Source organism: Pieris rapae, chromosome 22 (assembly GCF_905147795.1).
Source record: "Pieris rapae chromosome 22, ilPieRapa1.1, whole genome shotgun sequence".
Classification (NCBI taxonomy): domain Eukaryota; kingdom Metazoa; phylum Arthropoda; class Insecta; order Lepidoptera; family Pieridae; genus Pieris; species Pieris rapae.
This window is the reverse complement of record NC_059530.1, coordinates 1,865,125-1,890,792: the sequence shown is the minus strand read 5'-3', so window position 1 is coordinate 1,890,792 and position 25,668 is coordinate 1,865,125. Positions and strand designations below refer to the sequence as shown.

General features: G+C 31.7%; 3 protein-coding genes across 6 annotated transcripts in view; 2 read left to right on the top strand and 1 right to left on the bottom strand.

Annotated features, from left to right (window-relative positions):
• LOC110997302 overlaps positions 1-8,604 on the bottom strand; it is a 30,857-nt gene extending 22,253 nt beyond the window's left edge. For 3 of the 4 annotated variants that reach the window (XM_022265400.2, XM_045633177.1, XM_022265397.2), the window contains exons 1-9: positions 8,492-8,604; positions 7,870-7,969; positions 7,599-7,766; positions 7,294-7,366; positions 6,548-6,651; positions 3,316-3,370; positions 2,094-2,225; positions 1,324-1,391; positions 430-475 (exon numbers count right to left, since the gene is read on the bottom strand). In XM_022265400.2, coding sequence (XP_022121092.2) covers positions 430-475; positions 1,324-1,391; positions 2,094-2,225; positions 3,316-3,370; positions 6,548-6,651; positions 7,294-7,366; positions 7,599-7,766; positions 7,870-7,967 — 744 coding nt within the window. In that variant the 5' untranslated portion in view covers positions 7,968-7,969; positions 8,492-8,604. Of the gene's footprint in view, positions 1-429; positions 476-1,323; positions 1,392-2,093; positions 2,226-3,315; positions 3,371-6,547; positions 6,652-7,293; positions 7,367-7,598; positions 7,767-7,869; positions 7,970-8,411 lie in introns of all 4 variants that reach the window. The other variant, XM_022265398.2, reaches the window with a different exon arrangement.
• Positions 8,605-8,944: 340 nt separating this feature from the next.
• LOC110997306 lies at positions 8,945-15,588 on the top strand. Its single transcript, XM_045633210.1, has 5 exons — positions 8,945-9,103; positions 9,767-9,903; positions 12,510-12,683; positions 13,112-13,676; positions 14,300-15,588. The coding sequence occupies exons 1-5, from the start codon at positions 9,046-9,048 to the stop codon at positions 14,338-14,340; spliced, it is 975 nt and encodes a 324-aa protein (XP_045489166.1). The 5' UTR covers positions 8,945-9,045; the 3' UTR covers positions 14,341-15,588.
• Positions 15,589-16,102: 514 nt separating this feature from the next.
• The window catches only part of LOC110997301 (microtubule-associated protein futsch), a 32,622-nt gene continuing 23,056 nt past the window's right edge, over positions 16,103-25,668 (top strand). Inside the window, exon 1 of the mRNA XM_022265396.2 lies at positions 16,103-16,550. Coding sequence (XP_022121088.2) covers positions 16,361-16,550 — 190 coding nt within the window. The 5' untranslated portion in view covers positions 16,103-16,360. The remainder of the gene's footprint in view (positions 16,551-25,668) is intronic.

The window sequence follows — 25,668 nt, the reverse complement described above, 5'->3', positions numbered from 1 at the left end:
AAAAGTATAAAATATAAAATAAATAAACATGTATATCGAATACTTTTTCAGCCCATGCAAAATCCTCAAATCTATGAAGCATCAATCATAGCAAAACAATAAATCAGTGGCGGTACAACCTCTTTAAGTCTTGGCTTCAGATTTCTGAATCATGATCATTTTTACAAAGAGGCAAAGATTTTTGGCAAAGAGGGGATCAGCCTCCAGTGCCTGACACACGCCGTCGACTTTTTGGGTCTAAGACATGTCGGGTTCCTCACGATGGTTTTCTTCACCGGTTGAGCAAATGTTAAATGCGCACATATAAGTCAGCACAGCCGGGGATCGAACCTACAACCTCAGGTATGAGAGTCGCACGCTGAAGCCACAAACACTGCTCTCATCAATCATTTCAACGCTGGTAATAATGACTAAAAAAAATAAACTTACCGAATCACCTGCACCTGAAAACGTTGCGTCCGCATTGGTATCCGGTCTGCAAAAGAATTAATGTCTTAAGATATGGTATTAAGAATAATAATTTCTAGAAAATTGTATATTAAAAATAACCAACATACCTAGTTTTAATCATAAGTATGGCTTACAAAGAAAACATTACATTAAGGGCCTGTTTCACAATGTATGGATAAAGTGTCAAATAGCTATGCAACACATAAATTATTCGAAAGATAAAAGTTCCAAATAAGATACTTCGAATTTCATGATGTATAGCGCTATCTGACAGTCGTGAAACACAAAAATACTATATATCCTACGAATAAGTAATAAATAGCTTATTTGGAACTTATCCGGACATTGTGAAACAGGCCCTAAAGATAATAAAATGAATAACAAAGCACAAACACATCACTATAAATTTATCATCCTGCATACAAAACCTGGATTTATACTACTATGTTTTAATTTGTTATTTTATAGCTACATATGGAAAACACCAGTGGTCTTTATTTAAGTAGACTGGTAGACTAATTTTCAGTATATAGTATGTATTGCAGCCAAGCTCATTAAACTATTGGATGATTATGAAATGGACTTTTATTAAATAGAAAATGTCCTTTATATTCGCCAGTACTGTTAACAAGTACTGTGAAATTTTAGTTAAATTTCCAATTCCAACCAAATAGGTTAAACTTTCAGTAAAACAAACTACAAATAACAATAATATTTACTATGTAAAAACAATATATAAAAACTATTTAACAAATTGGCAAAAATATAAATGAATTTGGAATATCACCCTTTTGAAAAGTTTCTTCCAGTCGATAATATAACATTTAGATTGAATGGGAAACCGGCATAAGTAACATAAATTATTATTCATACCTGTCTATAGTATTTTTAAAAATGATCTTTCCGTCAGCTGTGATAGTTCTATTTCCAAGAGTATTTGTCTGAAAAAAAAAAAGGTTTTTTAAATTTTATTTAATATAAAATATAAAATTCCATTCCAATTCCAGGGTTGCCTGGAAGAGATCGCTTGTTAGCGATAAGGCCGCGCGTTGCATCCCTTGTAATTTATATTATATACTGTGTTATTTGTATTTCTTTAGCAACAAAGTGTAAATAAATAAATAAAATGCCTCCTATCCTGAATTGCCTTAGCTCAGTGTGCCTCTTGGCAAAGGCCTCCTCTAACAATCCCATTTTAGTTCCTTTAATGCTTCTTCAAGTTCTAATAAAGATTCTGGCGTTCGTAAGGTTCTGGTATTTAGTGTTGCTATATATAACTTGTTTTCATTCCTTTTGTTTTTTATTCTTGTTAGAGGGTGATGGTCTAGATCTTCCGCGGGGACCAGTCGTGGTGGAAGACTTTTGTTGATTGTTTGTGTATATAATTCATTCATTCAAATTTTATTTAATACTATGTAATTATATTGACGAGCATCATATGGCCCTATCTTACTAGAATTTCATTAAATTACCATGCATATACCAATTCCAAAGTTACAATGTACCTTCGTAAATGGGTTTAAAAATTCTAAATAAAGATAAATTTTTAATACTTTTTGTTAAGTTTCTTGTCAAATCAGAGCATTCTATAAAAGACAGGTGTCTAAAAGAAACAATGAAAGTCATTTGTCAATCAAACACACCTCTTTCTTCCCACAGTTGAGTAGCAGTAACTTCTTTTGAAACTGTATCTCCCGACGTTGAACCTCCAACTCACGCAATTGCAACTTGGTAAATTCTATGTCCAGATTAGGGTTCATCACCCCCGATAAACTCTGTAAATTGATGATGATGATAATAATAATAATCTTTATTTATTTTCTCACAAAACTTCATACATGATAAGTTACAACTATTTATTAATGTAAGGCGATGGGAACTTGGAGAAACGTGGTTGGTAAAACAGAAGGCAAAAGATCATGTGGCCGTTCACCAACCAGATGGACCTATCAAGTGAAGACTCATCGTCTTCAAAGCTATACAGTGTCATAAGAGAAGCGCTGGACAGAAACAGGTGGAAGCAGATAGTCCGCTCTAGATGTTTTGTTGCTGACCACGACGCTCAGACATGAGCTGCCGACTAAAGAGAGAGATTTATTAATGTATGTAAATAATTGTCAGTCTTCTTTTGAGGGATAGTTAGTTAGTTTCGTTAGTATGGTTATAGTTATGATATATGTTGGGATACTAATGCTTAACAATGGCAAGTAAAACAAATGGAATACATTAGTTTACTGTCATTCCCAAAGCGAGACTGTATTAAGCATTATAGAACAAATTATTAATTTGTTGTTTGACAATCTTTTAGGTCCAACTGCCAAAACCAACCTAGGAGTTCAGGCACCTCTCGTTCGAATTCTTCATGATTTTCACAGATTGAACACAGCATATCCGGAGCTGGATATATTCGGTAGTGAGCTGATCGGTTTAAGGGTGTTGGGTGCTTTTCTCGAACCTAATTCTTTGTTTTGGTGATGATTTTGTTCTGCTTCAAATACCAAAACAATTTCTGGTAATTTTATTTTATTGTGAGCTTATCTTATATATGTTTAAATTGTATTTTTTGTAAAAAATTCAAAAATCATTTATTTATATAGCTAACATACACATGAACGTCAATTTTGTCACACATTTAAGATGGAAGATTGCTTATTGTTATTTGCTAGGAAAGAACCCTTAATTATTATAAAATCTACAGGAATGTTACCACCCCTCACTCAAATCTTAAATGACAAAGAGGTCTTGGTAATTTTTAAATTCAAGGGTGGAAAGAACGATGGTAAAATAATAATTGCTTTTGTTAGGAATTAAAGCTTAAGTAGCTCAGCAGACAGTTGGTTACAAAGTTAATTCTAAAATACAAACCTCATCATCTTCAGGGTTTTCCATATTGTCCACTTCAATGTGTGAATCTGTATTTCTGAAACAATAAATAATGGAAAAATCTTTTCAAAAACAATTTACAGAAAAACTTTCACATTTCCTTATTTCGCCAGTTTCATATATTATTTAATATATGTTAACATTAAGAGACAATCAAACCATTTTGGTACAAGATTTATTTTAAATGTAGAAATTAATATACATAATTTATACAAAATTATCACAAAGCAGATCTAAATAACCATCACTTTAGTATGAATTTAATGTGTCAAACAAAATCTTTCATTGTTGATACATATAACTTTTTTTTATTAAAACAGAGGGCAAATGAGTATGAGGCTAACCTGATGCTAAGTTACACCGCCGCCCATAGATACTCCCAATGCCAAAGGGCTCAAGAGAATGTTGCCGGGCTTTTAAGAATTGGTACACTCTTTTCTTGAAGGACTCTAAGTCGAACTTAATCTATAGGTTTCATAATCATTTGAAATAAATATCTATTTGATATTATGTATGATGTTAAGCCACAATAATAATTCAAATGGTGTCAGAATGATTAAGTTGCACATTATTCACATCATGAGTATTCAAAGTTCACAGCTCTTATTCAAATAAACAATACTTTGTTACAATTGTTTTTAAAATTTTGCTTAGTGTTATTTATTTTATCTAACAAATTCTAGTATTAACATAAGAAACAAGAAGTAAAATCACGTGAACACTTCTAACAAGATTTTTACTTTTAGCATTTCTTGTTTGCGTTGACGTCAAATAAATGTTAAACTTTGTTAAAACATTGAAACACTGGGATAAATGTATGTATTATACGTAATGACGAAAATATATTACCCCTCAAACTCTTTCATATTGGAAATCCTGATCAAATAACTTTTTATGTATATGATGCAATCAATATTTTAGTATATATATAAATTCAATAAAGAATTAAAAAGAACAGCATTTTGGATACATTTCACTTTTCCGTTAGCGCCTTGCAATGTTGCAAATTCAAATTGTGACTTCTGAAATCTGACAATAGTATAGTGAACACTCACTTGACATAAGTCATAGTACCCTATTTTCTGAATTAATGTTCTCGAACTGTTTGAAATTAAACAGTAGTTCTAAAGTTTTTTAATAATTTATAATTTCCACCGATCCCCACGTATATATGACCTATTGAATAATTTAAGTAAATAATTTCTAGAAGGTTTAATATTTATTTCCAAAAAGAAAATAATTTTATTACTATCACTTTTCACGGCTATAAAATACAGTTTAACCCGCTTATAAGACGTTTTTCAGGGACTCCACCAAAACCGCGTCTTAAGCACGGTAATATTATGTCTAGACATAATATTACCGTGTCTTAAGCGAGAAAGCGTATTATGCGGGATAGGGAAAATAAACGTACTACGTACATATGTATTACATTATTTGAAATTATGACTTATTTTGGTTTGAGAGAAAGTTTTTGCATTAGCATGCATTAGCAATTAAAAGATTTTCAACATAATTTAATTTTTTCATCCGCGTTAAAAATGTCCCACGGTTCATAATTTTGCAACAATTTGGGAAGTGTTGCCATCCATGTATCAACAACTTGTTGTTCCACTCCGATCCCCACTGATTTGACGGTACAAAATGCCGTTGCGATTTTTAAAGCGATCTATCCAGCCATTTGAAGCGTTAAAATCAGTAATCTGTAAGCCTTCAGCAATCTTACGCGCTTTCTCGCAGAGTATGGGACCACTTATGGGCAGTTTTACAGCTCGTGCTTGATGAAGCCATTCCACTAAAACTTTTTCCAATTTATCGAACTTTCCTACCTTTTGTGTTTTTTCTCTGCACACCTCCCAATGATTTGAATTTCTTCTCTATTCATTAACATGGTACGTAACGTCGAATCTCGTAAGTGAAGCTCAGCAGCTAAATGAGTTTGATTTGTTGTTTGGGACTTTTTATCGAAAACTTTCAATATTTCAAATTTTGGTGAAGTGACAATGCCTTTCGCTTAATTGTAGTCATATTTTAACAAACAAATGATGCACTATTACAAAAAAATCTGATCAAAATGACGATCGCGCCAAACCGTGCGGGCGTATTAAACGGGATGACGAATCGTATTAAGCGTTAAGAAATGTATGAAAATATTGCAGGGACCGGCGTAACGCCGCGTATTATGCGAGAAATCGTATTAAGCGTGATCGTATTAGACGGGTTATACTGTATGTTCAATTAAATCACAGAGCAGATAACCATACCAAATTTCGCGCGTTTTACATTTCGATTGTCAAATATACATAAAATACTATAGTATCGGGGTATTTTGTTAAAAATTGTGCAATGACTGTGTGAAAGAGTACAGTTTATATACTTTTATCAAATGAGCCAAACTAATATTTACTTTTTGAAATGTCTAAATGATAATTAATTATTTTGACACCAATACATGTAAAATAATGAAATTAAAGATTGCGAGCTACAGGTCTTATTACATCTCTTCCAGAAACATATTGCTAAAGAAACCAAAAATAGAATCACGTAATGCAAAGAATGAAAAAGTTAATTAAAGTAAACATAATAATTATGTATACGAGATACGAGATACGAAATAGGTCCTTATATAGTAATCTATTGTTGCAGGAATAGGATATTATTACACACTATTATAATGCCTTTTCGTAAATTTTCAAATAAAATCTATATAATATGTATACTTATGTAAAATATGAAAAACTACAAGTCGCACAATATTTATGTTAGGTACCAAAATAGACACTTGGATATTGTTATGCCTATATTCTTTTTTCTAGAACAGGGCCCCTTATGTTGTAATCTGTAGGTATACGATACATAACATAGTTTCGTAAATAGTCTTAGATCGAAGAATTTCGAATAATTGGGTTTGCCTTGTATTGTGTGATGAAGGGGTCATAAATAGCAAAAGCGATAACAAGTCAGGGCAGTCAATTAAACCATTGCAAATAGCATGTAAAAATATTAGGTCGTATTGCTTACGTCTATATTCAAGGGATTCAATACCAAAGCACTTGCAGGAATCTAAATAGCTACTAATATTGTTACACTACTATTGGTATTCCCTGTTTATAGAATTTAAGTTCATTTATTTGATTCAAATACTTTTTTTAGTTAACTGTTCAGCAGCCAATCTACTGGCAGGTTGCCTGAGCTTTTAATATTAAGTACTCACGGGATTCCTTTGCTGCTTACACTGCTCGACTCATCTCTATAATTGTTGCTATAAGAAGCACTAGGATGGGCACTGCGCACCTTGGTTGTCTGGTCATTTGTTTTCTGTTATAAACAATTTGATTAGTAGTAGAATGTTTCCATGATTCTTTGACATCTATATATTAATATACATATAAATGTATTAGCTGTTTTTGTGTTGTTTGAGTTAAAAAGTAATCATAAAATTTTACATTAGCGATGGAAATTTGAGAGGCAAACTATAATCCTCGCTCCACCTTTAAGACCACTTTATTGTTATATATGTCGGAGTGATGGCCCTGGTATTGGCTACCATTTTCACCATTAAATAACTTCAAAGTAAAATTAGTTCAAATCAGTTTGATAGTCTGTAGTAATTTAATAGCCTTTATTATTTATGTTGAAGCAATAGTGTTAGTGTCAGCTGCCATTGCTCCAACATACATTATACAATATATTTTGACTTGTTATCATTAAATTATCAGATATAGGCATATTGGATAAAATTTAAAATTTTATTTTTTACTAATATTGCTTAAATTAAAGCATGTATGAATAAATTGTGAATGTCTATTTTACATGCATTCAATTTGAAAAAAAAAATCTCTCCACAGTCTACCTATTTCCTTTCCCTTTTAGATTTAAAGTCAAAAAACATTAAGTGAAACATCTGAATCTATTCATAGATGGCATTTCACTATTTTCTGAATGTAAAAAAACACTTACTTTATGAGCAATAGCAACATTGAGTTTTAAAGGTTCAGATTTGTTAAGTTTCATCAAAGCCAGCTTTGCTTCACTGAAAAAATAATAATATGAAAATTGTTTCAAAGTCAGATTGTCTAAACTGTTCAATTATTGAACTTATAAAGCAATATAATAATGAAACTAACACATGGAAGGATATCTTGTAGATTTTTTTATTTATTTAATATGTTAAAAATTACACAAGATATGTATTGTGGATATATCATAACTAATATAATTTATTAAACTTCATATCTTTATAGCATCTTTAATCAGACACATACCTTGGTGATTCATAAAAAATGAAAGCATATCGTTTCTTTGGATCCTTAGACATGTATATTTTGATGACATTGCCATATTTTGTGAAGGCAAGTCTTAAGCCTTCTTCACTCAACGTTTGAGGTATATTTGTTACATAAAGTTTGTTATGGTCTAGCTGAACACCAGAACTAAAACAAGTATTAAAAAATATAACATGGTCAATATAAAAACTGCTGTAATGTTATGAAAATATTTTTTTATTTAGCAATCTAGAAGGAAAGCAGAACTTACTCTATGTTTTCATCTGCATACTGAGGGTCATACATAGAGTCATTATAGTCATCTCTCATTGGGTCCCAATCTTTAAATCCACGGCCCCAGGTTGCCATATCTGGGACATACAACAATTGTATAATTTGAATCATAGAAGATAGGCTATAAAGCATTTATAATATATAATAAGGGAGAATGAAGTGAGAGGGGTCTGTAAGATCCTGTATTTATATGAATAAATAAAAAAAATATTTGAAGAATTGTTTTGCTAGGAGTGGGTGGGTTTATTAAATTATTTTGTGCACTAAAATCTAGTATTTTTTATTTAAAAACATTAGGCATTACAACTCAAGATTTATTCTTTTATGAACATAAATAGCAAGCTGATAAATTTTGTTTTAATTTTTTTAAGGTCGATGTAACGGAACCTAGGATATAATATATAATAGTGAACAGTCTTTATTATTTAAAAGCTTTGAAAAATCATTGAAACCGGTTTATAAATTCATTGCTTACTTTAATTTCACGTGGTAAAAAGAATCATTACTATTAAAACTTACTTTAAAAGTACTGTTTTCACGGTGAACAAACTATTTAAAAGAAATCAATGATAAATAATAAGTATACTTAGGATTCTCACCAACGTGCCCGATAAAAAAAACAAAAGAATATCGTCGGCAAACAACCACCCGCACGATTAACAGCAAAACACATGTAAATTGTTATAATAATTGAAGAAACAACTAATGGCAGTTTGCATAAAATCGGAGTTTGAAAATTGAGCGTTTCAATATTGAAAGTTGAAGTTGACTACCAAGATAATTGTCAATAAACCATAAGCAAGTTCATATTTTTCACGATTTAAAAATTAGAAGAAACTCTTAAAATATTAACTAATTAATAATTAATCATATAGACATAATATTTTGTTGTAATATAATTTTAAAGTCAAACAGTGTACCTGTAAATTTTTAGTTATTTCGAATATATTAACTAAGTTTTTCCGACCCAATTGAATGTCTAGATATATAATATGTACATATTCAATTTTTATTGAACTGTGGTTTGTTTTGATATTTGACTTTGACAATTGTGTAATACTTAACCTAGGTTTGTGCTATTACCTAGTTTTGTTTTAACTTATGTTATTAATTTTACTTTAAATATCTTTATTTGTCCTGACAAATATGAAGAATGGATGATAACTCGAAAAACGCATCCTCATATCAACATGATCAAGAAATACTGGATGGTAAGAGGTCTATATGAAAAATGTAATTTGAAACTAAGTTCTTAGAAGCAACAGGTTGTGACGCAAAAAGTATTCGCTTTAGTTTTAATTTGATCTATTATTCATTTCAATATGTAATTTACGTATAATTCAATTTAGCTTATTTATACATTAAATTCAGTCACTGATTTGTATTTTCTGTGGACATCAAGTAAGTAAATATTTGTATTTTGAGTATATTATATTTTAAGATTATTTGTTTTGTGTCATAATTCAATGTCTTGCAAGATCTGAGTAATCTTTTAATTTACATAAAGATATTAAATTTATTGAAGCAATTTTTTTAAAGTTACAATTTAAAATCTGTTTTGTGTTGTGAAGTGGATATTCTTGTAAGTTGATATTTTATTTATAAAGACTTAATAAAGAGCCTTTTGCAAACTTAGCATGTAAATTGATTGTAAGTTTTAGAAAATGGAAGGCATAGAATATATAGAATAAGTCATCTTAAGTAAGATTGAATGATTTTCTTTATATATTTTCCTCTTAACAGATATCATATACTGTATAACTCGTTTGTTGTGTGATTATAGATAAGTTTTCTAGTAAGCATTCAATTAATGTAAACCTATACTCTAAGGACTTCTGAATATATAATTTATTTGTACATCATGTACATTGCAGCTCGAGGTATTAGTATGACAGTGGAGGAAGTAGCTGGACTCCCAACATGCAAATATACAGAGAAAGTGCAATCACTTAACCTTAAGGATGATGATTTAATGTTTCTTAAGGGATTGAGACGGCGAATAAGGAATCGGGTATGCCATTATTTTATTTATCATTACTGTATGGAGAATTATTATTATAAACATTTAATATGTAAAATTATGACTTGCTTTTCTGTATATTTCAGTAAATCTTATTCTGGAGTTAGAAAGTTTTTTAAGGTGTTTCAAATTTCACCTTAAGTAACCATAAATTTTGGAGTATCTTGTGATATATTAAAAAAAATAAAAAGCAAGATTTAACTACATACAACCAAAGATAATTACACAAATAATATTAATTAATTAATATAGTGTGATGGTGCCACTGATAAGCAGTGATCTGTAATATAATTTAATTTAGAAAAAGTTTAAGATGCAGTTATTCCGAAGTTTTGCTTAAACTTATTTTTACATATTATTTATTTACATACTTATTTTCTTATTAAACCTATATTGAGTGTAACTCAGATTTTAAAAAATATAAAATTGAAATATTAAAAATTATTATATAAATATCAATATAGAGCTGTATATTATATACTATGGTTAGACAATGTATAATTATCCAGCTCTTTATATTATTTACGTATTTTTGTTTGGTGCAGCTTCTCTATACGTTTTTATTGTTATATTACTGTATATATATACTTAAGTAATTTTACTCTCATAGAAACTTTAAAAAATAACTAAGGTAATACAGAAAACTACCATTTGATCACACAATATCTCTCTTTTGGATTTGTTATTTTGATACAGCTTCTGACTAAAGATTTTTTATAATCGATTGCATAATAATATTAATCGATTAAAAAAAAATCCATTATATAAATCCCATTATACAATCATCTATCATCGCAAAAGTCTATTATTTTTTCTAATAAAATCGATGAAAATTTAATCGGTTCTTTTCCATTAATCTCACACCCCTACTTTAGACATCCATCGTAATAAAATTGTAATTATCAGAAGAGTTCGAGGGTTGCGGCTATTCCCTAGCTTAGTTATTTAGCTTGTCTGATATAATATGGCTCATATTATCGAGCTTCAAGGAATGTATCTGCAATATAAATGTCTGTGGCAAATCGAAGTGTCAGATGACATGGTTACATAATATTTGTCTCTATGAAAGCCAAGTTATGCCTTATATACTTTTGCCATTATATTGTATTTTGTAGAAAGGCCTATTTTCGGATACTGTTATTTACGCGAGCTAACCCTGTTTAGCATAAATGACAACCCTCTTCCACCACCACCTTCTCCCTCTTCCTTCCATCTCCCCTTCTTCATCTTATTCCTGACCAAACCATGCCTGAAACCACTTTTACTTTCTCTTGTATTACCCGTTTTTCCATTTTCCATAAATTACTCCACTTCTCGCAAGGTAACTCACACCGTTGTCTCTTTGTGAAGTCCTCTATCCTTGTTGTGTTCCTAATGTCAATACATATTTCTATCTCTTTTGTTAATATTAAGTAATTTACATAGAGTGCTCTTTGACAAACGTGTTTTTTTTAATACTTGTGTGAGGATTTTGGCAGCTGTATTACAAAGCAGGAAGAATGCATATGTTGTATAGTTTTTCTTGATGGCTAATCTTGAGAACTATTTCGTTATCTTCATACTTAGATCTGTGAAAGAAATTATTTGGTCCAATGTTACATATACAATTACAATTACACATACACATACATAATACAATAAAGAATGATAATCTGCAAGAAGATTATCATTCTTAATTGGTTTTCAGTTCATTAGTAGTTCAATCCAGACTCTCATTGTCTAAGTACTGGATAATCTTCGACAGTTCGTCTTAAATATTGGATAGTAGGAATATTTCGTCAGCGAATCTGGGATGTGACTGTTTCCTATGGATATTTACCCCTTCGCTGTGCCAATCTACAACTACCTAAAAATGCCCAATTCTTAGATTTGTACGAATCCCTATGCAAAAATGGTTTTATGATGTGACCAATAATACTAATGAATTTGTGTAATAAAATTAGTACGGTTACGGTTGTGTCATTGTGTGGCGGCGTCCATGCGTCGGGTTGTCTGTATCCTTAAATATGGCGAGGGGGCCACGGCTGGCCATGCGTCATACTCGTGAACGGGTGCTACTTGTTTATATTCATAGTCGAAACAACTTTCAATGTAACATCACCGCATACACGAATTCAATTACGACCGGTGACTGGTCGTAATTGAATTCGTGTTGTTAAAGTTGTTTCGACTATGTATATGCGTGTTGTTCCCACGAATGTAAGTGCGTGCTATTCACCATGCCTTCTGCTGATAGAGGACAAATATCCGTTTTCAATTTATTTTATTATTATCTACTACTTATGATGTCACGTGGAACATTGGCGAAACTTGGAGATTAAAAAGAGTGGCGGAGAGTTTATTGCCAGTTCTCTTCCGTTTTTTGTTGTTTTGAAAACTGCCAGTAAATGTAAAATTAGAAGCAATCAATGTATATATTTTTTTGACGTTCCTAAGTGTACATACATACCTACATTAATAAATGATTTTTGATTAAGGTAAATTCTTTCAAGGATTATTCCGAAAATACAAGTATCAGGCATAGTATTGATAACCACTTATAAAGAGAAATGAATTGGTATTCCAACGAATATCACTTTTGAACATTAATTTTACAGCTAGCATCACAAAACAGTCGCCGGCGCAGTATGGAAAATCTGCGAAGATTAACACGCGAGTTGCGTGCTGTGAGGGCATGTCGAGATGATGCTTTGTCTGAAAGGCGGATGCTACTCGCTACAAGGACTGTATTGCGGACGCGATATGGGGCTTTAAGGACACATATATTAGAGGTAATATTTATATGAATCGCTTTATATATTAATTTTACAATTAGCTTAAGCACAGTACGGGAGCAGTGTTGGCGTTGGGATTTCAGCGTGCGACTCTCATACCTGAGGTCGTAGGTTCGATCCCGGGCTGTGCACCAATGGACTTTCTTTCTATGTGCGCATTTAACATTTCTTCGAACGGTGAAGGAAAACATCGTGAGGAAACCGACATGTCTTAGACCCAAAAAGTCGACGTGTGTCAGGCACTGGAGGCTGATCACCTACTTGCCTATTAGATTTAAAAATGATCATGAAACAGATTCAGAAATCTGAGGTCAAGACCTAAAGAGGTTGTAGCGCCACTGATTTATTTTTATTTTAAGTGTACATTGTTTTACCTATATGAATAAATGATTTTTGACTTTGACATTAAATTGTTTGTTATACAGGTCCTAGAAGAACGTGATGACACCGCAAAGGTTCCAGACTTAGACCCAGAAATCGTATTTGAATCTCCCAAAACAGATTATCCAAGTCTCAAGACACAAATTTTTGAATGCCGCATAGAAAAATTAGTTCAACAGAGTGTCAACCACATTTACAAAGAAAAGGATGCCAAAATTGAGAATGTTTACAAAATAAAGGACAATGATTACATATCAGATGTTAATAGTAAAATTGATAAACAAATCGGTTGTATACGAACAAATGAAAATTACAAAGACAGTTACAAAAAGAAAGATATTAAATCAGAAGACATTATAATGGATATGCCGATAGACGGACGTAATTACAAATTTGAGAATGATTACAAAATTGAAATAAAAACGGAAAGATTACAAAATCAAGAATGGAAATATAAAGAAAATGATTATACCGAGAATGAAATTAACAAAGTCTGTGCGAAAACCGTGTTTTTGGATGGTGTTCTCAATTTATCAAAGAAAAAGAGTCATGGTCGGAAGCAAACGGCACCACGACGCATCGCGTACACTTTCAGTGAGCCGGATAATGGTAAGTTAATAGTGTTATTTACTAAACTGATTTTTTATCATAAGGAAACGTTATTTTTGGAGGTTCTTGGTCCCCCCCCCTTTTACCCCCCTATTTTACCCGAACCCCCCCTCCCAATTTTACCCGAGCCCCCCCTAATTTTACCCGAACCATCCCCCCAAATTCGTTACGTAATACTTGAACGCTCCCTAACCCACAGCTTTTAAAGATAATATTTACAATATTTCAATTAAAAGTATAACCAAAATGGATTATATATATATTACCAATGGGGGCCAGTGGTGAATCTCAGAATAAACAAACTTACTTTAATTAATTACTACTACAATCATTGAGACAACTAAATATAACTATGTAATCCCCGATTTGAGGTGCACGATCAATAATCTATATTATAGACTAGTTGAGAACTGACCAGTCGAATGATAATTCAGAGGGGTACAGGTATTATGCGGGGGCAAAGGGTGGGCAAGTGCAAGTGGTTATATAATAACCATGCATACAAAACAATCATGTACTGAGAAAGACAATTTAATTGGTTTGTGTGGAAATGTGTAATGTGAGGGGGTGAAATAGTGTGTGTGTGTGTGTATGATATGACTAAAAATGTGTTTTTATTTCAGATGGTGTTCTAGATTTGAAAATCAAAAAGGAGCCACAGTGACAAATACATCATATTTTTATTTAGTATACATTTTGTGCCAATGCAAGTCAATCTTAAATACAAGCAAATTCATCCAAATTCCATTGGGGAAAAACACCTAAATTTTTATTATTAATAGATATTATCTCCCCGATTGGAATATGAGACTGCAGTTGCAGACATATAAGCCAATTATAATACAATAAAATTTGATCATTAAATCAATAGATTGGTTAAAATCTTGTTAAGATCTGACTTTTTGCACATTGACCAAAACTTTCTAAAAAACGAATTTAATATAGGATATTTTTTTCATGTTTTGTACAAAAATAGTATGTCATGGATAGCCATTATCATAACATATATATATAATCTTAAGAGCCCGTGACATACAAGTTTTACATTAAAATATATCTATAATATAACAAAGTTATAAACTGTAAAGTGTAAGGAATATGTCAGAAAGCTCAACAGTAAAACTGTTTTAAATTTTGCATAGAAATGTCAGTGGCACTTGATATGAATATTTCATGTTTCACTGGACGTACCAAAGACAACATAAATGAATATTTAAAAAACAATGAATGCACATTTCTTTGATTTTTATCAATTGATATCAGCCATTTAACCAATTTTTACTAATGTTGCCACTTTTATTTTCTTACCATTTCACACAAATCAACAGCCATGTGATTGTCTAAGCACTTGCGTTGCGAACTTTACCCATCCATCGTTATTAATAATAGCTATATAACTGTATGAGTTAATAAATTCAATTGTGTTTATCAAAAATTCAGTTTAATTTTTTTTGGCAATCAAATCCAGCCATTTAAATAGTTCTAGAAGGTGTATAATTTTTATGTAAATTTTGTGTAGGTCTACAATGTTATGCGGCTCCTCTGCAATTTTTGGTATAAGGCAGCATAAACAACTTTTAATATCAACCCGGATCATGAAATTAATTATTTTTTTTCATTCGATGCATAAGAGATATTTTTTAAGTTCCCATTTTAGTTGTGTCATGTTATTAGTGAAAGATCTTATTTTTTTTGTGTTATGCACTTGTGACCTATAATCAGGAAATAGTAACAACGATATTTTATTGTCTATTAGGAGTTACGTCTTTTACTTTAAAAAGAAACAATGTATTTACCATTAAACTGTTTAAAATATATTTACTGTAGTTGTAAGTGAAATTTACAAAATATTTTTATAACCTTGTCTGTATGATGTGATGTTGAGTTTGAAATAAATACATTTAGTTACCAATGCGAGTTTTAATAATTATTACAAATTTTGAAGACACATATTTTAATATTTAATTTTCGTTTACGTTTAATTTAACTTTTGTGTGCGACGAGTAATTATTTATGAATGTGAATTTTATGTACTAAAATATAAAAATATAAATCCAAACCAATGTAGACTGCTAATTTTTTTATCATAGTGTTATCAATTAGTATGAGTATTCAACTACTTAGTATTACGATAAAAGCGACACCTATTTACAGTTCTTACTAAGGCTTCCAAGGCGAATCAGTGCCATCTATTGTGCAGTAGCGTAACTTTATTTATATAATTGTATCGAATTAAAATATAGACAAAACAAAAAAGAAGTTTATTTAACCAAAAATTAATTTATTGTACAGAATTGGATTATTAATAAAATGAGATAAATTAAAATTAATTGGGATTATATTTTTTATTTTAATAGTGGCTACATTTAATAACCTACAGCGCCCCCTAGACTTCAAAAACAAGAATATTCCTTTTGTCCCGCTTATCCAACATGGCGGTAAACGATGTATGAAAGGTGCAAAATGTTTTGATTTTGAACGAGAATTGAAAATTGTTAAAATTCACCGAAACGCCTGTAAAACACGGAATGTGCAGTGAGATCGAAAATAATATCTCTCGAGTGGATGTTTGGTGAATAATCTATGCGAGTTTTGTTAACGTTAGTGTTATTTTATGTGATTTTTGTGCTATTTTATTCTAATGATATCGCAAATGATATGTGACCGAATGATTAGCAAGAGATATGTCTACTAGTGATCAAATTACATGTCCGGGTGTATGTGAAACGACTGTAAAAAATGAAGAAAAGTCTATTGTTGTTCACGATGAAGTCTGTGAGAAAAAAGAAGAAAAACCTAAGAGGAAGGTATCTTTTCCTCATGATGAGGAGCTAGTCACTCAATACTTCGAACCAGCCAACCCTTGGCATGACGGTAAGTTATTTATTTATTATTGGCAGTTTGTCAAAACTTATAAGATTTCTCATATTGTTGAGCTCAAAGTAATTACCACAATCAATTTAGAACAATTAAAGCGTACGTGAGACATATTAGTAAACGTAAATGATATTAAAGATGAAACAAAGAATTTTATTACCCATGTTTTAAGGCTTTTACTTGTCCAAGACAAAAGAAAATATTGTATGTTCTGTGAGCATCATGGTTTTGCTGCTATTCAAACTATATGAGTTTTCAGTCAATTTAAAGAATTCTTTAAATTAATCTTTCTTAAGTTGAGTTCAGCAAATATTATTCTGTGTAATAAAAACCATTGACCCACAAAATCCTTAATTTCTTTATTAACTGTTAGAGAAAACATGCCTTCTTTGTCATGGTTTTGTTCCATGTGTAATAACTGTTTAAGACCCATCTGATAATTTTTTTATGTTAAGTACTTTTACTGTTACATGAATATTCTAAAAAATAGTTGAGATACTAAAATCACTAAGGGGTAATAAAAATCTTGCAACAATAATAATAAGTTTTTACATGCATGTTTCAATTTATCTTTATTTTTTGTGCCCTTATGTGAGAAACTATGACAAATTAAAATTTATCATACTTTGAATTTAATTACAAAAGTTCTTAACTACCATAAGATTTTGCCTAAATAAAATTATGGTACAAAGAATAACTACATAAGAATTTATATAGGAATCAAACAAAGTGCTGCAAAGAAAAACTAAAATTTTTTGAAATGATATAGTCAATATCCAATATTATAGTCATCATATACTTTAAAAAATTAGCAATAATCTATCCAGATTATGGGATGTGTGATCTATTTTCTTGAAATACAAAAATAAATTCAGCTTTGAATTGAATAGTAGACCACTATTACAACTTAAGGACCTTCTGGAGAAGAGTATACCTCTGCCGTAATTATATTAGCAAGTCTGCAGATGCCTATAAGCAGACCCATGACTAGCACAAGTCCTTAGGTGACATGTGTGCCTCTTACATAAAAAAAGAAGAAATAATTTGGTTTTTTACATTATATTTTTACAATTTTACATTATAATAATTTTTATTTGTTAAGTAAGTAGACTATTCTTCACCTTCAACACCTGGATGTATGCCAAGTGTCACCTGTAGATTCAGATGAGAAACTTTTAACATAACTTTGAATGGATTTGTGAGATGTTACCAAGGGGCATAGACAAGATGCTTAAACAACTGTTCAGTAGAAAGTCGAAAACTATTTTTTTTTACTAGACATGTAATACTGTACAAATTAAGTTTACTACTTTTTACATACATTACTGTTAAATCATCTTACCTAAGCCCCCAAGTCTGATAATCAGTGACATCCTATTCAGGCATGAGAAAGTTGTATAGTGTATGCGGCTAGATTTTCATTATTTTTTATGAGAGGTGTCAACATCTCAACATAGTAATTGATATCATTTCTTTATGAGCAAGTGTTAACATCCATGCCATTACAATATTAAAATGTACATAAGTGCTTTACAATAGCTGTAGTATATAAGAGATCATCAAACATAAATAAATATTGTTCCATTGGGAATAATTCCCATCTGAGTTTGCTTGATGTAGCTAAAGTCAGATAAACTTTTACTATAAATTATAGAATAAATCTGGGTCTACAGTTGCGAAAGTACGCGTTTACTTATATTATCACAAATTTTATTATTACAAATTACTTGTACAGTGGCACATCATCACACGGATGGATATTTTTTAACAATTTGTATAGATATTGATGTGTTCTTTCATCAACACACACTGTATTCGATGAAAGATATTTTATTATTGGCATTTTTTTACACCTTGGATTCATACATTATTGTAGTGTTAGTGAATTTTTTTAGTGTATTCGGCCTATATTACCATTATACTAGTATATACCAGTGATAATGTAGCATTTGAATGGTCAAAGAATTTTTTAAATCGTCTACTACTTAAAATCAAAATTCATTTATTTAGTTTAGATGTGTCTTAGAGCATGCTTATAAATTAAAATAAATTAAATCATTTATTTCAGATCAATTAATAAGTCCATATGTTGTTAGTATAGTAAAACTTATAACTATGTTAGTAAAATTATTAAAAATATTTAATTCATTAGTCTACGTGATTTGAGACACCCGGTATATGAACCCAGTGTCTCAAAAGAGCACATTCGGGCTTATTTGCTATAACCATCAGGATATTGTTGGTTATGAATGTCATAAACGCTGAATGTTCGTAAAACTACCAGGAGGCCTTGCTCTGAGAAGAACAGGCAAGAAACTCAGCAAGTTTTACCCTTCCTCTCCATTACAATTATTCAAAGGAAAATGTCATAAACCACTTTGCCTAAATTGTTACAAACATACATAGATATATTTATTCTTTATTATATTAATATAGATTGAATTACGCTTTATACGTGAAACTTCACACTAATTAAAACAAAAAGCTATCACTTTTTTTGTCTATGATATCAAAACGATTTATCGCACGATCTACTATTTTTCCACTTAGGTCAGTGTTTTGACGATTTTGCAATGATAACTATAACTATTTGTAAAATTCTCAGGTATCTTATCGTGTATAAATAGCCGATTTGTTGCTAGGCAGGATATTTTTTGAGCATTCTCATAATTTTGTATAGATACAAGCTACCCCCGCCAACTTCGTTTCTCCTAATGTTATTTTGCTGGAATGATTTTTTTGTAGGTTTTCTGTTGTTTTTTTTTCTATATGAGCCTCAGAGTTCAAATCATAAGATTTTAATTAACAAATAAGGGTTTAATCGTAAAGAGATGAAAAACAACCCTTGTATGTATTGTTTGTTGTATCAGAAAAAAATATAAACAAAAGAATTTCATAAGAAATGGTCGAGCCGTTTCGAAGGAGTATGGGGGAGTATTGTGACACGAGAATATATTAGATGTTTTGGTCAAATTAAATGTCGCCACAAGCCTGTTCCTTATCTGAGTACGGCAGGTTGGTTTCTTTGCGCACGTGAAGTCGTTTATTAAATTATCACTAATGGTAGATTTGTAATTACTTACACGTCTAAATTCTAGGGCAGTAAGATATAGAGATTTAAAAAAAAATCTAAATCTTACTGCCATTAAAGAAGGTTTTATTTCATGCGATAGATCGAAAATATTGATTTAAATTCGTTCTTGTGTCACGACTATGACTACAAAATTTATCTTTGAATCTAGCCTGATATTCCATGCTTTCAATAGACAATATAACCTACATTAAATGAGATGAGTCACCGTTTATAGTATTATTGGCGAAGAACGCGCCTTGCAGTCTGCACTGTGTCATTGCCACCCCCTCCCAACCCCCTCCTTACCCCCTCTAATGCCCACTATCCAATGCTGTTCAAGACATACTATGAATGATACTCATATGAATGAATATTTTCGGCTGTTTCGTGCAATTGAGTAGCATTTAGTTGAAGATGTTCTATTTACGCCATCATAAATGTAATTCGGAAAGATTTTGCAATATTTATTTTTTAACAATGGATGAGCAGTTTTGGCCTGGTTTCAACGTGTGATATTCAGGGGTCGTTCAAGTGTTATGTATGCAGGTTTACTGCAATTTACCCTCAAATGTCTGCTAAAGTAAGCAAACCTCGTAAAATAATAGTAGTAGGTACATAAAAGTGTTATTTTTTTGTAGGAATCCTAGAAAATGCATTTCGTTTTCAAGTATAGACAATGTGTAAAAAAGTAAATAGGTTCTGTTGACGTAATTGTAAATAATCAATCAAAGATTATCTTATTTGGTGATTACCCCCTATAGGGCATAAGTAATACTTGAACGGCCTCCCATCCATGGGGTCGCAGGTTCGATGGCTGTGCACCAATGGACTTACTATGTGCGCATTGCTCAAATAACGCGGAAAATAACCTGAAGACACCGTGGCATGCCTTCAACCCAAAATGTTGGTGTGTCAGGTACAGAATATCATCTATTTACTTATTAGAAATGATTATCGAATACATACTGAGACCTGAGGCTCAGGCCTAAATGGTAAAGGTGCTGCCTTTTGTATATATTTAAACAACAAGAAATAGCTTTTTAAATTGTACATGACAAATCGAAATAGAGCCGTAGCAGACCTGTTAGCACTAGTATTACTTAATAACATAATTTAGATTGATCAATTCATAATTTTGGCCAAATGATTGACCAGCGGACTTGCATCCATCCACAAATCGACTATACAACCCAAAATCGACTCGAACCAGTTAAATTATTAAACTAATATAAGTTTAGATAGAGTATTGTGCTTAAAACAATCTTTAATAATAATTACTATCCGATTTACTTTTACATAACACACGTATTTTTCCTTAGCTGACGTCATTGAAGACATACACTAGTATGTCACATTTAATGAAACATAGTCATTTATGTACTAACATACTATGACAAAGATAAACGTTAGTAGAACCCTGAGTAGCATAGATTTTGCTACTCTAATCGAAGACGTTTCAGGTGAAGCTAATCTACTAACAAAGCTTAGAAGTATCTAAGATTAATATAGCGAATTTAATTGTTGACGAGAAATTTTGGTTTATTGGTTAACGGGCGACTCTCATCCCTGAGGTTGCAGATTCGATCCCCGTGCACCATCGCGCTTTAGACCAAAAAAAGACGTTGTGTGTGTTATAGATCACTAATTAGATGTAGAAATATGAGGCTCAAGCCTAAAACGTAGCGTCACTGGTATTTCTTTAAATTGGTGACACAATGAAATCCAATACTACATAGATGAGTACATATTAATAAGTATTAATACTAAAACAATATTTCGTAACAATAATGGTGATATAATTTAACTTGCCCGATCGTCTCATTTTATTTATGCCTTTTTTGTTTCGCTTGGGTTATGCTAGACTCAGTTGGGTTTGATTAGCTTTTGCCAATTTTATTTATATGTTACGCCCTCAATTCGGTCAAGTTGTAAAGATTTTCCTAACACCACACAAAAAAAGTTAAGTCCGTTAGACCCCTTCTGCAGACTTATACATTCTGCTTTTTCTCTGACTGTTGGCAAAACAAACAGCTTTACGTCATCTTCTCGTCGCTTGTACATTGTTGTTTGTGCATTTAGACTCTCAAAGTACTCTCTCCTACCAAGTCCCTCTCCATCATCAAACGTCCTCTACTTAATCTTTTCTAATAAAAACAGGAAGACAGATTTGCCTGTGTAGGATCATCAATTAACTAAGAGGTCTCAGAGGTGTCTGAGACACAAAAAAATACCTTCTCCATATCTACTCCTAAATCAAAGGCCGGCAACGCACCTAAGTAATGTAGTGGGTGGTTTATGGGCTGCGATGTCTGCCATTTAATTTCCCATCCATGGGGGATGGGAAATACATGAATATATTAAATATTAAATATGGTATATAAAATAATATCTCAACTCACAGCATAGTATACTTAAAAATGTATCGCAATTTTAATAAACCAACAAATATCAAAGTTGTTTCCACGCGAATAAGCGTGGGTAATATCTAGTATATATGTTTATTTTATATAATGATGTCATGTGGGTCGCAAAGACCGCTAATCACCTCGTAATTACACCGCTCTTACATTGGGCTTAACGATGCATTGCCAAGGTTGATGTACGTGTTTCCACTAACAAAATGAATTAGTTCATCGTAAATGAGGTGATGTTTTCCACCTAGATGGAACTTAATACTGGATATCATAAATGAGAGGAAACTAGATATATAGCATAAGTCGAATCAAATTAAAATGTATTTAATCACAAGATGATCCTGTGGACTACATATTTGTAGAAAGGACAAAATTTATAAAACAGACCAGAGATATTTCCACCTCATACTGCAGAAATAAAAGAACTACTCGAATAAATATATGACCACCTGACAAGTATTTCTAAAAGGACATGTCTTACACCAAAAAGTCGACGACGCACCAGGCACTGGAGGCTGATCACCTACTTGCCTAAGTGATTTAAAAATGATCATGAAAGAGATTCGGAAACATGAAGAGGTTGTAGTGCCACTGATTTATTTTAATTGTCGTTTTGATTATGGTTTTATTAATTAATTAAAGATCCGAAATCTGTGAATCGAACGTTTTAGCAAGACACGGTCAGCAATTAAAAAGAAGAAACAAATTTAATAAGGCAGGCATAAAGGCATGTAATGTTAAGTGATATCGCTGCCCATGGACACTCAATGCCAGATCGCGAGTGCGTTTTGAAAAATGGTACGCTCTTATCTTTCAGGAATCTTACATACGAACCCAGTAATTAATCCATAATCTGAGATTGAAAACAATCTGAGTTCAGACCGTGGCAGTCGATCGATCTCCTATCTGCATCCCACTAACCAAACCCTACGAAGACAATCCGTTTTTGGCGACGGACAGAATGCAATCTCTTCGCTCTTAAGTAACATTAAATATTGTAATTACTTTTTTATTAAAATTATTGTAATTCTTCATATTACTACCGAATACCTTGCTATGAAGCCACATACAGTTCCCAAAACATCAGGGGCGTGGGATACGTTTCGAGTTTCCGCACTTAGATTAGCATATTATAGATAGATTCCACATAGATTCATCAATTATTACGTGTTACCTGGTTTTGTCAAAAAATGAAATATTATTATTATATCTTGACTTTAATTTAATTTCGTAATGCTGATGAAAAGCTCATATATAACTGAAGTTGTTTTGCAAGTCATAATCTGTGTGCACGCTAGTGCATCATCTGAAATATCGTTTGGTCATTATATCTTTAACTAGACAATAAACACTTTGACACTGAAATTAGCACTATTTCGCCTTACCAACGCGAGCTCTTACTCATGCATTATTTCTGTTTGAAAATTACCTCATCATACAGTCATTGCGTTTGTCTTCAGGGTTGTCTCGTTCATTTAGAGTATTCACAGTTACTTGTACTATAAAGTTAGTGATTATCTAGTTGATAAAAGGGCGTGGAACTAGTGCTGGGCAGGCTACTTCTAATTAATTTGCTATATTTGTTTTAAATATTGTAGAATTGTTTGATGATTTGCTTTTTTAAAAACGAGTACCGAGAGTTTTTTACGCCGGATTTTTCTCTCGGCCAACACCCTCTGTCTTCTTTGCCGATGAGTAGGGATGCCAACAGGCTCGAATTTAATGACGTGGAATAAGTGATACCATGATTATCTTATGTTCCAAAATAAACGTATTTTATTTATTTATTTATTTTTGTAATTAATTTTAAAAAAATCTAATGGAAATTACAATGACGACTAATTGTAAATTCTGAGACAGCAAACATAGCATGCTTTATACTATTAATAACAGAATTTTTAAGACCTATAAATATTCAAGAAGTGAAATATAAATTAGTATTTGCAAAATTTTGGAAATAAGTAAGTAAGTATCTATGTTATATAATTGTTTGCTATAATTAGTTTACTATAGTTTAACAGCTCCATGGTTTGGCACTGGTACCAAGATATACATATGTATTAAACAGAGTGTATTTTAAAGGTGAAAAATTTAAATTTAGCTCGGGAGTTGTCAACTTAAATATTATTGGCATTTACAAGTTTTTTTTAACTATTTTTATATTTATTTATTTTAGGCTATGTTTACACCAAGATGGAAATGCGTTTACGCATTGAATATATACCACTAAATGGGTTCCCTGGTACTCCCACATCAGGCACTGAGTTACTCGGAGAACCAGCAGAGCTTCTTTAAGATATTTATCCTCATTTATGATTAATGAAAGTTCTGTAACGCTGTTTTTTCATTAGAGCGAAATCACACGCGTGACCAATTTTTTTCTCCATAATTTTTGGCTCTCGGCCAACTAGTTTGCCCACGTCCGGTCATTGACTGCGGAAAAATACGGCCGTGTTTTTATACATTTACATAATGGTTTGTTTTGATACTTAAAATTGCTGTTGCTATGTCTAGTTTTTGTTAGAAAACTGTCTCTAGATCATGAGATGATGGTTTTGTAACCAGGATTTAGAGGACGTAGTGGTGGATACGGAAGGGAATGCTTTTGGACCACAAGATGTGGATGGTGAAGTAGGGTTGGGTAGGGCTTGTCGGGTTAAACCAGGAGGAAAGACCAGGAGGTTCTCAGACATGTCACTAACAAAAATAGCACGATAAGTAACGCGGGTTACCAATCCAGATTTTTTTATAGAAAAGATAATGTCGACGACAATCTACTGCAGGCATAGCATTAGAATCAATGTCCCTCCCGTATGTGAAAAACCTTTTGGATTTTGACACAGCATCGCCACTGGATTACTGAGCATAAATCAGAGTATCTAACCCGGAAGTGATTCGGGTCTCGAACTTGACCCACTTACTTATTATAAAACATTCCTCTAGCCTCGTCTGACAAACAACGATAATATTGATTGTTATTTTGATCTCTGATTCACGTTCATTAATTTTTACTTTTTAGGTCACAGACTATAATAATATGTAGTCTGTGAAATGATATGTTTGTCTTTTATAGAAAATATTATAACATGTACATACTAAGACTACGGTTATAGGTAAAAAAATCGTCTTTTGACACTGTGATTTTTATACAACAACAGTCAGATCAAGTTACAGACTCTCCACTTTTGGAGAGCATCAGACCTTAAGGGCCGATTCCCTATTCGAAAAAAAAGCACAGAAGTATACATAACTCTCTTATCCATTTATCTCATTTTCCAAATGTTTTGCTGATACCATTGGATGGATTTCGGTAGCATTGGCAAATTTACCAGAAAAACATTGTATGTTTTTATATGGAAAACTTGGCTCCGTGGGCATAAACGGAAGCATGATATGTGATGCATTGAATGTTATTTGTATATTTTATCAAAAACATATTTATATCAATGAAAATTATAAAATAGATTGTCTATTTTTATTCAAATGCGTTAGGCGACGGTCTAACAGTTATACTTTAACTTAAACTAATCAGATTTTTAGCTATTAAAGTTATAACTTAAATATATTATGTATATAAAATATTCATAGAGCATGCAAGCGTCCTTGTTAAAAGTCAAATTATATTTTA

Bases quoted from the DNA above. Each gene is read 5' to 3' on its own strand.
- LOC110997306 (XM_045633210.1), top strand. From the start codon at position 9,046: ATGGATGATAACTCGAAAAACGCATCCTCATATCAACATGATCAAGAA. The intron at 9,104-9,766 runs GTAAGAGGTCTA...TGTACATTGCAG, and splicing joins TGATCAAGAAATACTGGATG to CTCGAGGTATTAGTATGACA. The intron at 13,677-14,299 runs GTAAGTTAATAG...TTTTTATTTCAG, and splicing joins TTTCAGTGAGCCGGATAATG to ATGGTGTTCTAGATTTGAAA.